This window comes from Globicephala melas, chromosome 4 (assembly GCF_963455315.2).
Source record: "Globicephala melas chromosome 4, mGloMel1.2, whole genome shotgun sequence".
In the NCBI taxonomy this organism is placed as follows: domain Eukaryota; kingdom Metazoa; phylum Chordata; class Mammalia; order Artiodactyla; family Delphinidae; genus Globicephala; species Globicephala melas.
Window position 1 is genome coordinate 133029859 of NC_083317.1, and position 14859 is coordinate 133044717.

Genomic DNA, 14859 nt, shown 5'->3' on the forward strand with positions numbered 1-14859 from the left:
GATCCAAGAAGAAGATATAACAATTGTAAATATTTATGCACCCAACATAGGAGCACCTCAATACGTAAGGCAAATACTAACAGCCATAAAAGGGGAAATCGACAGTAACACATTCATAGTAGGGGACTTAAACACCCCACTTTCACCCATGGACAGATCATCCAAAATGAAAAGAAATAAGGAAACACAAGCTTTAAATGATACATTAAACAAGATGGACTTAATTGATATTTATAGGACACTCCATCCAAAAACAACAGAATACACATTTTTCTCAACTTTCATGGAACATTCTCCAGGATAGATCATATCTTAGGTCACAAATCAAGCCTTGGTAAATTTAAGAAAATTGAAATTGTATCAAGTATCTTTTCTGACCACAAGGCCATGAGACTAGATATCAATTACAGGAAAAGATCTGTAAAAAATACAAACACATGGAGGCTAAACAATACACTACTTAATAATGAAGTGATCACTGAAGAAATCAAAGAGGAAATCAAAAAATACCTAGAAACAAATGACAATGGAGACACAATGACCCAAAACCTGTGGGATGCAGCAAAAGCAGTTCTAAGGGGGAAGTTTATAGCAATACAAGCCCACCTTAAGAAGCAGGAAACATCTCGAATAAACAACCTAACCTTGCACCTCAAGCAATTAGAGAAAGAAGAACAAAAAAACCCCAAAGCTAGCAGAAGGAAAGAAATCATAAAAATCAGATCAGAAATAAATGAAAAAGAAATGAAGGAAACAATAGCAAAGATCAATAAAACTAAAAGCTGGTTCTTTGAGAAGATAAACAAAATAGATAAACCACTAGCCAGACTCATCAAGAAAAAAAGGGAGAAGACTCAAATCAATAGAATTAGAAATGAAAAAGGAGAGGTAACAACTGACACTGCAGAAATACAAAAGATCATGAGAGATTACTACAAGCAACTCTATGCCAATAAAATGGACAATTTGGAAGAAATGGACAAATTCTTAGAAATGCACAACCTGCCAAGACTGAATCAGGAAGAAATAGAAAATATGAACAGACCGATCACAACCACTGAAATTGAAACTGTGATTAAAAATCTTCCAACAAACAAAAGCCCAGGACCAGATGGCTTCACAGGTGAATTCTATCAAACATTTAGAGAAGAGCTAACACCTATCCTTCTCAAACTCTTCCAAAATATAGCAGAGGGAGGAACACTTCCAAACTCCTTCTACGAGGCCACCATCACCTTGATACCAAAACCAGGCAAGGATGTCACAAAGAAAGAAAACTACAGGCCAATATCACTGATGAACATAGATGCAAAAATCCTCAACAAAATACTAGCAAACAGAATCCAACAGCTCATTAAAAGGATCATACACCATGATCAAGTGGGGTTTATTCCAGGAATGCAAGGATTCTTCAATATACGCAAATCTATCAATGTGATAAACCATATTAACAAATTGAAGGAAAAAAACCATATGATCATCTCAATATATGCAGAGAAAGCTTTTGACAAAATTCAACACCCATTTATGATAAAATCCCTGCAGAAAGTAGGCATAGAGGGAACTTTCCTCAACATAATAAAGGCCATATATGACAAGCCCACAGCCAACATCATCCTCAATGGTGAAAAACTGAAAGCATTTCCACTAAGATCAGGAACAAGACAAGGTTGCCCACTCTCACCACTCTTATTCAACATAGTCTTGGAAGTTTTAGCCACAGCAATCAGAGAAGAAAAGGAAATAAAAGGAATCCAAATCGGAAAAGAAGAAGTAAAGCTGTCACTGTTTGCAGATGACAAGATCCTATACATAGAGAATCCTAAAGATGCTACCAGAAAACTACTAGAGCTAATCAATGAATTTGGTAAAGTTGCAGGATACAAAATTAATGCACAGAAATCTCTGGCATTCCTATATACTAATGATGAAAAATCTGAAAGTGAAATCAAGAAAACACTCCCATTTACCATTGCAACAAAAAGAATAAAATATCTAGGAATAAACCTACCTAAGGAGACAAAAGACCTGTATGCAGAAAATTATAAGATACTGATGAAAGAAATTAAAGATGATACAAATAGATGGAGAGATATACCATGTTCTTGGATTGGAAGAATCAACATTGTGAAAATGACTCTACTACCCAAAGCAATCTATAGATTCAGTGCAATCCCTATCAAACTACCACTGGCATTTTTCACAGAACTAGAACAAAAAATTTTGCAATTTGTATGGAAACACAAAAGAGCCCGAATAGCCAAAGCAATCTTGAGAACGAAAAACGGAGCTGGAGGAATCAGGCTCCCAGACTTCAGACAATACTACAAGGCTACGGTAATCAAGACAGTATGGTACTGGCACAAAAACAGAAAGATAGATCAATGGAACAGGATAGAAAGCCCAGAGATAAACCCACGCACATATGGACACCTTATCTTTGATAAAGGTGGCAGGAATGTACAGTGGAGAAAGGACAGCCTCTTCAATAAGTGGTGCTGGGAAAACTGGATAGGTACATGTAAAGTATGAGATTAGATCACTCCCTAACACCATACACAAAAATAAGCTCAAAATGGATTAAAGACCTAAATGTAAGGCCAGAAACTATCAAACTCTTAGAGGAAAACATAGGCAGAACACTCTATGACATAAATCACAGCAAGATTCTTTCTGACCCACCTCCTAGAGTAATGGAAATAAAAACAAAAATAAACAAATGAGACCTAATGAAATTTCAAAGCTTTTGCACAGCAAAGGAAACCATAAACAAGACCAAAAGACAACCCTCAGAATGGGAGAAAGTATTTGCAAATGACGCAACCGACAAAGGATTAATCTCCAAAATTTACAAGCAGCTCATGCAGCTCAATAACAAAAAAACAAACAACCCAATCCAAAAATGGGCAGAAGACCTAAATAGACATTTCTCCAAAGAAGATATACAGACTGCCAACAAACACATGAAAGAATGCTCAACATTGTTAATCATTAGAGAAATGCAAATCAAAACTACAATGAGATATCATCTCACACCAGTCAGAATGGCCATCATCAAAAAATCTAGAAACAACAAATGCTGGAGAGGGTGTGGAGAAAAGGGAACACTCTTGCACTGCTGGTGGGAATGTGAATTGGTTCAGCCACTATGGAGAACAGTATGGAGGTTCCTTAAAAAAGTACAAATAGAACTAACATATGACCCAGCAATCCCACTACTGGGCATATACCCTGAGAAAACCAAAATTCAAAAAGAGTCATGTACCAAAATGTTCATTGCAGCTCTATTTACAATAGCCCAGAGATGGAAACAACCTAAGTGCCCATCATCGGATGAATGGATAAAGAAGATGTGGGACATATATACAATGGAATATTACTCAGCCATAAAAAGAAACGAAATTGAGCTATTTGTAATGAGGTGGATAAACCTAGAGTCTGTCATACAGAGTGAAGTAAGTCAGAAAGAAAAAGACAAATACCGTATGCTAACACATATATATGGAATTTAAGAAAAAAAAAATGTCATGAAGAACCTAGGGGTAAGGCAGGAATAAAGATGCAGACCTCCTAGAAAATGGACTTGAGGTTATGGGGAGGGGGAAGGGTGAGCTGTGACAGGGCGAGAGAGAGTCATGGGCATATACACACTAACAAACGTAGTAAGGTAGATAGCTAGTAGGAAGCAGCCGCATGGCCCAGGGATATTGGCTCGGTGCTTTGTGACAGCCTGGAGGGGTGGGATAGGGAAGGTGGGAGGGAGGGAGATGCAAGAGGGAAGACATATGGGAACATATGTTTATGTATGACTGATTCACTTTGTTATAAAGCAGAAAGTAACACACCATTGTAAAGCAATTATACCCCAATAAAGATTTAAAAAAAAAAAAAAACACAAGGACACAGGGGCTTGTACATGGTTTCAGCACAAGGAGGGATGGAAGAGTGGGCAGAGCCCCACAGGGAGGGAGAAAAGGAGTGCTGATTGGTTATGCCAGAGTGGCCTTGCTTTTAAGGGAGAAACAAATCAGTTTGTCAAAAGCAAGTCATTTGTCAACCTGAGGTGATTACACATTTACACCAAGGTGAATACATTTGTTTTAGACTGTTATTGAAGTTAAAAAATAGCTGTCTCTCACCATTCTCTCCATTGAATAGATCATTTTCTACAAAGGTACATACGTGCACCCACACTGCTCACTACCTGGGAGACAGCTAGGAAAGGAACTCTAGTTTTACCACATTTAAGTAACTGTGACACTCAGTTGTGTTGGTTTTGTTTTTGTTTTCATTCTATGGGCAGGGGTTCAGTGGAAGCAGTAGAGGCCTTGGATTTATTTAATTTTTGGTTGACTCCTGACTCTCTCCACTTACTGTGTGATCTTGGGACCTTATTCAATCTCTCTATGCCTCAGTTTTCTTATATCTTAAAAAGAAATATGACCATCTCCTTGTATCAATTCACTTTTGATATATAACAAACCACCTCCAAAACTCAGTGGCTTAAAGTGTGAAGTATTTATGAGCTCATACTTTTGTGCAGGCTTGGCTGTTTTGGGCATAGCTCATTCACGTGTCTATGACCAATCGAGGGCTGGCTGGAGGCTGGTATGCTAATCTTGCCCAGGTTGTCTCACATATCTGGGTTTCAACTGTAGCGGCTCATCTCCTCTCATCTCTAACTCACCTTCCAACAGGATGGCCTGGACTTCTCCTGGTGACAGGGTGAAAATGTGCCAGTCCTCTTAGAAGTCTAGACTCAGAGCTGGCACCAAACTTTTTCTGCTTTCTATTGGCCAAAGCAAGCCACAAGGCTGGCCTAGATTTAAGAGAGTGGACAAACAGATTCCTCTACTCCATGGGAGGAGTTGTAGAGGCACACGGCAAGGGATACATCCACATATATCCATATATATATTTTCATATATATATGAAGGAGAAGAATAGTATCAATTTTTGGGAATCTCCCACACTCTTACCCTGCACTGTTGGGAAAAATCAATGAGAACACACCTGAAGAGGCCTAGTACAGCGCCTGGTACACAGATGCTCAGTACCTGTTAATGTCTCCCTTCCTATAAATACCAACAGCAAGATCAGACACAATGGAGATCACCCCCTGCACAGTGCTGCAGGAGGAGGTGACAGAAGCAAAACAGATAAACTTTTTATACATGCCTCAGCATTACTTATGCCTTTGCCAATAGGCAAGTGTTTTTAAAAAAGATTTTCAAAAGAGCAAAATTACAGGCCTTACTTTTAGAAAAAGGAGGCAATGTGGTCTTTCTCTGGCTCATCTTTCCTTTTCTCCCCAAGAATACCCTCAGAATGATAGGACTTTACATTCTCTTCTCTGGAGGAACAATGTGTTATTTTGGTCTGCCTTTGATCACCGGTGATTCACTTTAAATGCGGTGCTGCTGGAAAAATGCAGAAAGCAGACTTGCAATCAGAAAAATGACTAAGTACAAACGGCATCCTCTGAATTTCTGTCCTTGTTTCCCAGGAGTTTTTTGGTTTTTTCTTAATTCCTTTGCCCTATGAGAACCAACCAGTCTGGGAAATGTGGGCTGCGTCCTAATTCTTTGGCTGTTCACATCAATATTGTCTCTGAGTTCTGTGGAGTTAACTGGGGAATGTCTTCCTGTGGAATTTGCCCAGGAGACATTTGACTTAAAGATGTCAAGCACATAAAATGAGGCTTTTGCTGACAAAGTAGGCAAAAATGATGCGTTAAGTTAAATTACCATTAATTTCACAAAATGTACCCAGAGCCTGAAAATTTTGCAGAGGCTTCACTTCAACTAGTATAACTTTATCTTAAGGAAACAAGTGGAAAAGTTGTGTGTTATTTATTTATTTTATTATTTTTTAAGCATCTTTATTGGAGTATAATTGCTTTACAATGGTGTGTTAGTTTCTGCTTTACAACAAAGTGAATCAGTTATACATATACATATATCCCCATATCTCTTCCCTCTTGCATCTCCCTCCCTCCCACACTCTCCATCCCATTGCTCTAGGTGGTCACAAAGCACCGAGCTGATCTCCCTGTGCTATGCGGCTGCTTCCCACTAGCTCTTTTGCATTTGGTAGTGTATATATGTCCATGCCACTCTCTCACTTTGTGCCACCTTACCCTTCCCCCTCATATCCTCAAGTCCATTCTCTTGTAGGTCTGTGTCTTTATTCCCGTCTTGCCCCTAGGTTCTTAAAGATTTTTTGTTTTGTTTTGTTTTAGATTCCATATATATGTGTCAGCATACAGTATTTGTTTTACTCTTTCTGACTTACTTCACTCTGTATGACAGTCTCTAGGTCCATCTACCTCACTACAAATAACTCAATTTTGTTTCTTTATGGCTGAGTAATATTCCCTTGTATATATGTGCCACATCTTCTTTATCCATTCATCTGTTGATGGACACTTAGGTTGCTTCCAGTCATGGCTATTATAAATAGAGCTGCAATGAACATTGTGGTGCATGACTCTTAAAATTATGGTTTTCACAGGGTATACGCCCAGTAGTGGGATTGCTGGGTCGTATGGTAGTTCTATTTTAGTTTTTAAAGGAAACTCCATACTGTTCTCCATAGTGGCTGTATCAACTTGCAACCCTGCCAACAGTACAAGAGGGTTCCATTTTCTCCACACCCCCTCCAGCATTTATTGTTTGTAGATTTTTTGATGATGGCCATTCTGACTGGTGTGAGATGATATCTCATTGTAGTTTTGATATGCATTTCTTTAATGATTAATGATGTTGAGCATTCTTTCATGTGTTTCTTGGCAATCTGTATATCTGCTTTGGAGAAATGTCTATTTAGGTCTTCTGCCCATTTTTGGATTGGGTTGTTTGTTTTTATGATATTGAGTTGCATGAGCTCCTTGTAAATTTTGGAGATTTATCCTTTGTCAGTTGCTTCATTTGCAAATACTTTGTCCCATTCTGAGGGTTGTCTTTTGGTCTTGTTTATGGTTTCCTTTGCTGTGCAAAAGCTTTGAAGTTTCATTAGGTCCCATTTGTTCATTTTTGTTTTTATTTCCATTTCTCTAGGAGGTGGGTCAAAAAGGATCTTGCTGTGATTTATGTCATAGAGTGTTCTTCCTATGTTTTCCTCTAAGAGTTTTATAGTGCCTGGCCTTACATTTAGGTCTTTAATCCGTTTTGAGCTTATTTTTGTGTATGGTGTTAGGGAGTGTTCTAATTTCATTCTTATACAAGTAGCTGTCCAGTTTTCCTAGTACCACTTATTGATGAGGCTGTCATTTCTCTATTGTATATTCTTGCCTCCTTTATCAAAAATAAGTTGACCATATGTGCATGGGTTTATCTCTGGGCTTTCTATTCTGTTCCATTGATCTATATTTTTGTTTTTGTGCCAGTACCATACTGTCTTGATTTCTGTAGCTTTGTACTACAATCTGAAGTCTGGGAACCTAGTTCTTCCAGCTCCGTTTTTCTTTCTAAGATTGCTTTGGCTATTCGGGGTCTTTTGTGTTTCCATACAAATTGTGAAATATTTTTTCTAGTTCTGTGAAAAATGCCAGTGGTAGTTTGATAGCGATTTCATTGAATCTGTAGATTGCTTTGGGTAGTAGAGTCATTTTCACAATGTTGATTCTTCCAATCCAAGAACATGGTATATCTCTCCATCTGTTTGTATCATCTTTACTTTCTTTCATCAGTATCTTATAATTTTCTGCATACAGGTCTTTTGTCTCCTTAGGTAGGTTTATTCCTAGATATTTTATTCTTTGTTGCAGTGGCAAATGGGAGTGTTTTCTTAATTTCACTTTCAGATTATTCATCATTAGTGTATAGGAATGCCAGAGATTTCTGTGCATTAATTTTGTATCCTACTACTTTACCAAATTCACTGATTAGCTCTAGTAGTTTTCTGGTAGCATCTTTAGGATTCTGTATGTATAGCATCATGTCATCTGCAAACAGTGACAGCTTTATTTCTTCTTTTCCGATTTGGATTCCTTTTATTTCTTTTTCTTCTCTGATTGCTGTGGTTAAAACTTCCAAAACTTTGTTGAATAATACTGGTGAGAGTGGGCAACCTTGTCTTGTTCCTGGTCTTGGTGGAAATGGTTTCAATTTTTCACCATTGAGGATGATGTTGGCTGTGTGTTTGTCATATATGGCCTTTATTATGTTGAGGTAAGTTCCCTCTATGCCTACTCTGTGGAGGGTTTTTATCATGAATGGGTGTAGAATTTTGTGAAAAGCTTTCTCTGCATCTATTGAGATGATCATATGGTTTTTCTCCTTCAGTTGTTAATATGGTGTATCACATTGATTGATTTACGTATATTGAAGAATCCTTGTATTCCTGGGATAAACCCCACTTGATCATTGTGTATGGTCCTTTTAATGTGCTGTTGGATTCTGAGTTGTATGTTTTTTAAAAATAGACTTTAATGGGGTTTAATTTTAGATTTATGGAAAATTTATAAAGAGATTTCAGAGAATTTCCATATACTTCTCATCCGTTTTCCCCTAATGTTAAGAGATTATGTATATTCCCATGGGACTTTTGTCATAACTAAGCAATCAACATTGGTGTATTACTATTAAGTAGACTCCAGGTTTATTTGGATTTCACCAGCTTTTCCATTAGTGTCATCTTTCTGTCCCAGGATCCAGTCTAGGAGGCCACATTGCACCTATTGTTGTCTCAATATCTTCTGGTCTGTGACAGTTTCTCAGTCTTTCCTTCTTTTTTCCTTTTTTAATGATATTGATAGTTTTGAGCTGTACTGGTGAAATATTTTATAGAACTTCCCTCCATTGTTTTGGTTTAATGTTTTTCTCATGATTAGACTGGGGTTATGAATTTTTGGAAAGAATACCACAGAGGTGACCATCTTGGTATTCCTGTCACATCATCTCAAGGGTACATGATATAAAAGCATGCTGTGGAAGCATAGTGTACAAGAGTGAGGAACTGGAAAAAAAAATGCTCAAAACAGGGAATTCATTTATTATCTTTTGTCATGTCCATATATAAGGATATCTCATAGTCCTTATACATTATGATGTAGGTTAATATTTTTAGACATAAAAAGCAGGTTGCAAACCAGGAGATACAGTAAGATTTCATTTAGTAATTAAAAAATATCTTTATGTATATGTGTTTTAAAAACTCTGCACACTGCCTCACAACAACCCTACAGGGAAGACACTGTCAAACCAGAATATGCCCTTGAGGGCCCTGAGGTCTGCCCATGACTATAATAGCAGTGTACTTTCCTCCCCAGGAGCCAGTGTCCATGGCCACACGGCAGTTGATCTTGTGACCTGGGAAGCAGAAAGACACCTTCCACCAGAAGGAATGGGTGTTTTTCAAAGGTATGAACTACATGATGGGGCTAATGATGTCTCCTAGATTTATTGCAAAGAGTAAACAAGGTAACATGTATGAAAGTATTTGACCCAAAAGGTAATTATGGATGTTGGCCATGGGAAGAGTGGGTCATATGGGGGAGGGAATTCTGCCAAGGCAATTCCTGTTCTTCCTTTAAATGTGGACACATGGACTCATTTTTTCAGAAATAACCCTCTGCATGTTGGTTGCCTGAGCCCACAGCCCAGAGGCCTTCCTTTCCACGGGTGTCAATGGGGGCTGATGGTGTCATTAGTCCAGGAAGTGGAAGTAAACTCCCGACCAGGGGGTCCTGTGGATGACCCTTCTGGGGTTCCTTTTCTGTTCTATGGTTTGCACTTTACTATACAGTTCTGAAGAACAAGGGCAATGTTTTGTCAACCCCAGTGTCTAAGATGGTGTTTGGTACAGACTAGATGCTCAAAATGTGTTTAATTAGTAAAACTAGCAAGACAAGTCTTCTGTAATATTGAAGCCTCCTCACATCTTTTTCACCTTCTTTCTTCTTTTCCCCTTTAGGAACTTTAGTGTGATCTAACTGCCTCATCCTCTCTTGTTGAAACTCTTAAAACTGACCATTAGGAACTCGAAGAACTTTTCCCACCTCTGGGCCTTCATACTTGCTGTTCCCCATGCCTGGAATGTTCTTCCCCCTGGTCGCTGCATGCCAGCTCCTTCTGACCTTCAGTCCTCAGCTCATAAGCTTCTTCCCTAGAGAGGCCTTGTTGGCCATGCCTGCTCTCGACTTGGAGCCTTTGTTCATGTTGTTTTCTTGTTTGGAAAGCTTTTTGCTCTAAACTGCCTGGTCAATTTCTACAGCTTATGAAGATGAAGATAAATGTTATCGGTCTTTTCTATGGTAGAAAAGAATCAAGGCCATCAAAAAAGTGGTCCAGAGGATGGAATGAGAGTCTTGAAGTAAGCATGTATGGAGAAGAATCTGATGGCACTCACTCACTAGGGGAATTTCATTATGCAGTTGTGTCAAGCCAAGCAGACCTGGATTCAAAACTCATCTCTATAATTAACTGGCTATGTAGATTTTGACAAGATACTTAGTATCTCTCAGCCTCAATTTGTTATCTACGAAAAATGGAGAGCTGGGCTTCCCTGGTGGCGCAGTGGTTGAGAGTCTGCCTGCCGATGCAGGGGACATGGGTTTGTGCCCCGGTCCGGGAAGATCCCACATGCCGTGGAGCAGCTGGGCCCGTGAGCCATGGCCACTGGGCCTGTGCGTCCAGAGCCTGTGCTCTGCAACGGGAGAGGCCACAACAGTGAGAGGCCCGCGTACCGCAAAAAAAAAAAAAGGAGAGCCATACATATTACCTTATTGGATTGTCATGAGCCTTAATTACGATTATGTTGTAAAATCATTCAGCCAAGTTTCTAGCAGATAGAATAGGCTCAAATATTATTTTCCTTTTCTCTCGCTACACACCAACGTTTCCTCTAGGATAGTGCAAAGGTACTCTTCAGCCAAATTATAAAATAAGGGATAATTATTTGGGGCACCATTAATGCCCCATCTCCCCCATTTTGGCCCATTTGGCATATTGAAAGGAATGATTAATAATTATCTCTTTGTGGGTATATACATTGTTTTGTTTCTTTTAGCCAGGATCTTGTTCTCAACTCTGACTGAAGTAAAGAAAACTGGAAAGAAGCTTACTTATCCAAAGCTATTAATAGAAAATTGTCCAGATAACTTTCTGAGGGTATATCAGTTAGAAATACTATTTGGTTGTTAGTAATAAAAAGCTGAAAATAGTGACTTGTATCAACTAGTGGTTTTATTTTTCTCATAATAAAATTGGTGGCAATGTGGTTGTCTTCATGATATCAAAGACCCAGGTTCCTTTTATCTTTCTGCTGAGCCTGCCTTGGCAAATGCTTGCTTCTTTCTAGTCACATGATGGCTGATCCACCTTCAACTTCAGGTAGAAAAAAGGGATGGCTATAGGGGTTAGAAGATAAAGGTACAGGCCAGTACCCAAAGGTATCTCGCTCCTTTTTAAGACTATCTCAGAAACTGATCTGTAACTTCCACTGACATCTCAACAGTTAGACCAGTGTTGCAAAGCAGAACTATCTGCAATGATGGAAATGTTCTGTATCTGAACTGCCCAAGATGGTAGCTACTAGCTACTTGTGACTATTAGCATTTAAAATGAGGCTCCTGTAACTGAGGAAATGAATATTTTTTTTTTTTTTTTTTTTTTTGCGGTAAGCGGGCCTCTCACTGTTGTGGCCTCTCCCATTGTGGAGCACAGGCTCTGGACGCGCAGGCTCAGCGGCCATGGCTTACGGGCCCAGCCGCTCCGCGGCATGTGGGATCTTCCCGGACCGGGGCACGAACCCGTGTCCCCTGCATTGGCAGGCGGACTCTCAACCACTGTGCCACCAGGGAAGCCCCTGAATTTTTAATTTTACTTAATTTTAATAAATTTGAATTTAAGCAGCTACATGTGCTACTGGCTATCATATTTGACAGTGCAGGGCTAGACCTTTGACACATGACTATTCCGTCTGTAAGAAAGGCTGGGAAATGTGAGTTTGGGGCTGACACATGGCCACCTCCATCAAATTGTGCTTTTCTTAATAAGGAAAAACAAACAAAAACAATTACAGGCTAGGCAAATAGCTGTCTCTACAACAGAGTGATAGTTGCATGCTGACACTCCTTAAACCCAAAGGAATGGAATCTTGATTGGTTCATCACAAACATGAGGAATGTTGTAGCAGAGCAGACATTATGTACCTGAAAAGCAGAATCCCAGAGCTGAAGTTCAATTCAAATATCTTCTTTTCACAATGAGGAAACTGAGGGGTGACTGAGAGGCCTAATTAAGAGGTAAATGGCAAATGCAAAGTATCACATATAGAATGGATAAACAACAAGGTCCTACTGTATAGCACAGGGAACTAAAGTCAATATCCTGTGATAAACCATAATGGAAAAGAATATGAAAAAGAACATATATATATGAATCACTTTGCTGTACAGCAGAAACTAACACAACATTGTAAATCAACTAAATTTCAATAAAGTAAATTTTTAAAAAAGAGGTAAATGGGATAATCTGTTCTGAAATAATAGAGAGATGATCTAGTGTTTTTTAAAGCATCACCCATGGTAAAATACAAAATCTCAGAAAGAAAATGCTCTCTGCCAATGGTTTTTAAAATGCGATGAAGAGCTAAAGAGATTTTGATGCCACCTATTGGTAGACAAAAGAATAGGGCACTCCTTCATGGCTGGCTTGTGATGTTAGAGGTGCCAGAGGTCACACAGGGTCTTCACATAGAATGACAGACAGTAGAAGATGACATCCCTACATCAGGTTGGAATGTGTGTATCTGTTCTCTCTTGACTCTTAGCATCTTAGAAGGGCTTTCTCAGAGCATTCCTCTCTGCTTTCCAGTAATACAACTCATCTCAGGCATATATGGAAACAGCAGAGGAGACGTATCAGTCAATTCTCAAAATCACATGAAACAGAAAAAAAAAGAACACATTTTAATCTATAAATAAATGTGTTGGGGGGGAGGGAAATGCAAGGTTCTTTTTACATCCGAAGCCTCAAAAATAAGTTCTGTTATTTACAGCATTCCCATCGAATAGTTGAGGATGTAACCATCCTACAGCCCAAAAGGAAAATAAAAAAAAAAACCCCAAAGGAAAAAAAATAAGGTAAACAGAAATTGAATTTCAAAACAAAATGCTCACCCTGACTCATTCAGGGAAGGATCCAAGGTTTTCAATGCAGGGCACTGATTCTCTGCCTGTTTTTCCCCTTCATCATCTGTCACCCTTAAAAAATGGTATCAACTGCATTGGTAAGAATCCACATTTCTTCCCTTTCATTCCCTGGCTCCATTCCAGTATTGCACTTGTCACACTGATGGGAGGGGTGCCTTTCATACTGGCATAGGACAGTGAGCGGATGCCTCCCCTTATGTTATCAAACAGACACCCGGCAAGTGGATCTGCCCAGAGCTGGAGGCTCCTTTGCGGCTTGGGAATGCCAGTGGCGCCGTGACCCTGTAGCTTGACTTTAGATCATTTTGACCATGGCTGTAGAGCCCAGCGGCTCAGAATCCATGAAGAGGAGAGTTGGAAGGAGGTAAGTGATACAGATCAGGGGGTTCTGAGGTCACAGTTGTTAAAGGGACTCTGGCTGGTGAGCAACTTGCTGTGGGGGCAGCGTCTGCTACCCGAGTTCATGAGCTGGTTATAGATCTTCATTTGTAGAGGTGGGCTGTTGGTTCCATGGGAGAGGTGGGAGGAAATTCTTTCTGTGCCTGGCGGAGAGCATCTTTGAATTTACCTTCAGTGTCATACCTTGAGGAAAAAATTCCAAGTTTCTGGCATAAGGCTGCATGTGTGTTCTGCACACTGGCTTGCAGGCGACTGTTTGTTTCTAATTAGGGAGCGGAAGCCTGCTGGCAGAGGAAACCATATTTGTCACAAGTTGTGGTGCTGTCTTCAGTTTGTGTGTTTGTGTCTTTAACACAGGGAGCTAACGATGGTTGTATTGGACTCTCCCTGTGGTTCTGACTCCATTATCTGCTCTGTGGTTCCTGGTTATGTCATTTTAATTGTGCTTTCAGAGCCTGCTTCCATCAACACTCCTGTCCTCCCATTAACTAACTATGTTCCCTGGTCTGGGTATTCTGACGACCCAAACCCTGGGCTTTTTGTAGAGATAATAAAACCTATGTTGGCAGTTGGTGGTGGTCAATAGAGTAGCTTACAGATTGTCTGGAAATAGTACATGATCAGCACACCTTAATTCTTTTTCTCTTACCCATAAAATAAGAGGCTTGCGTTCAATAAGCTCTAAGGTATTTTTAAAAATTTAATAAATGTTTATTGACTACCTGCTAAGTGACACTGCAATGGCATAAGGGTTAAAATCACAAGAGAACAAAACAGACTACCACCTGCCTTCATGGGACCTACATTTCAGAGGACACAATCAACATGCAAAGAAATTCACGATCATTTTCCTTTTTTTTCCCTTCATCTTTGCAAGTTTAATCCAGCTCAAACTTCAGGTTCATCTCCAAGGCTACTTCTTAATTAAACTGGAAAGGAACATTTTCTGACTTAATATGTCCATATTCAGTAAACATATGCTGACTTTGCCTGCCCAGAATCTATCTCCTCTTTTCTTGTAGGAAGACACTGAATTTCCTTTGGGGGAACATCCTGTGTCTCATGCTCAGTTGCGCTGGATCAGGTGGGGCTCCACTTGGGCTCCAGAAGTGCTGCAGAGCACAGTGAACGCTCCCAAACTCTGTGGAAGGCCTGGAGCATTAGGGGAATCCTGTATCCTAAGGCCACAATGACTGGCTTGTGCTTAACCACGTGACCCAAATTTCTCCAATCAAAGTGAATCAAAGGAGCTTCACGGCCTAAGCTGCCTAAGATTCTTTCTAGGGTCCACATTTCATGTTATC

General features: G+C 39.6%; 1 protein-coding gene across 2 annotated transcripts in view; it reads left to right on the forward strand.

Annotated features, from left to right (window-relative positions):
- The first annotated feature begins 13217 nt into the window (after window positions 1-13217).
- CPNE4 (copine 4) overlaps window positions 13218-14859 on the forward strand; it is a 583236-nt gene continuing 581594 nt past the window's right edge. Inside the window, exons 1-2 of one of the 2 annotated variants that reach the window (XM_060298612.1) lie at window positions 13218-13233; window positions 13367-13520. In XM_060298612.1, coding sequence (XP_060154595.1) covers window positions 13468-13520 — 53 coding nt within the window. In that variant the 5' untranslated portion in view covers window positions 13218-13233; window positions 13367-13467. Of the gene's footprint in view, window positions 13234-13299; window positions 13521-14859 lie in introns of those variants that run through there. The other variant, XM_060298611.1, reaches the window with a different exon arrangement.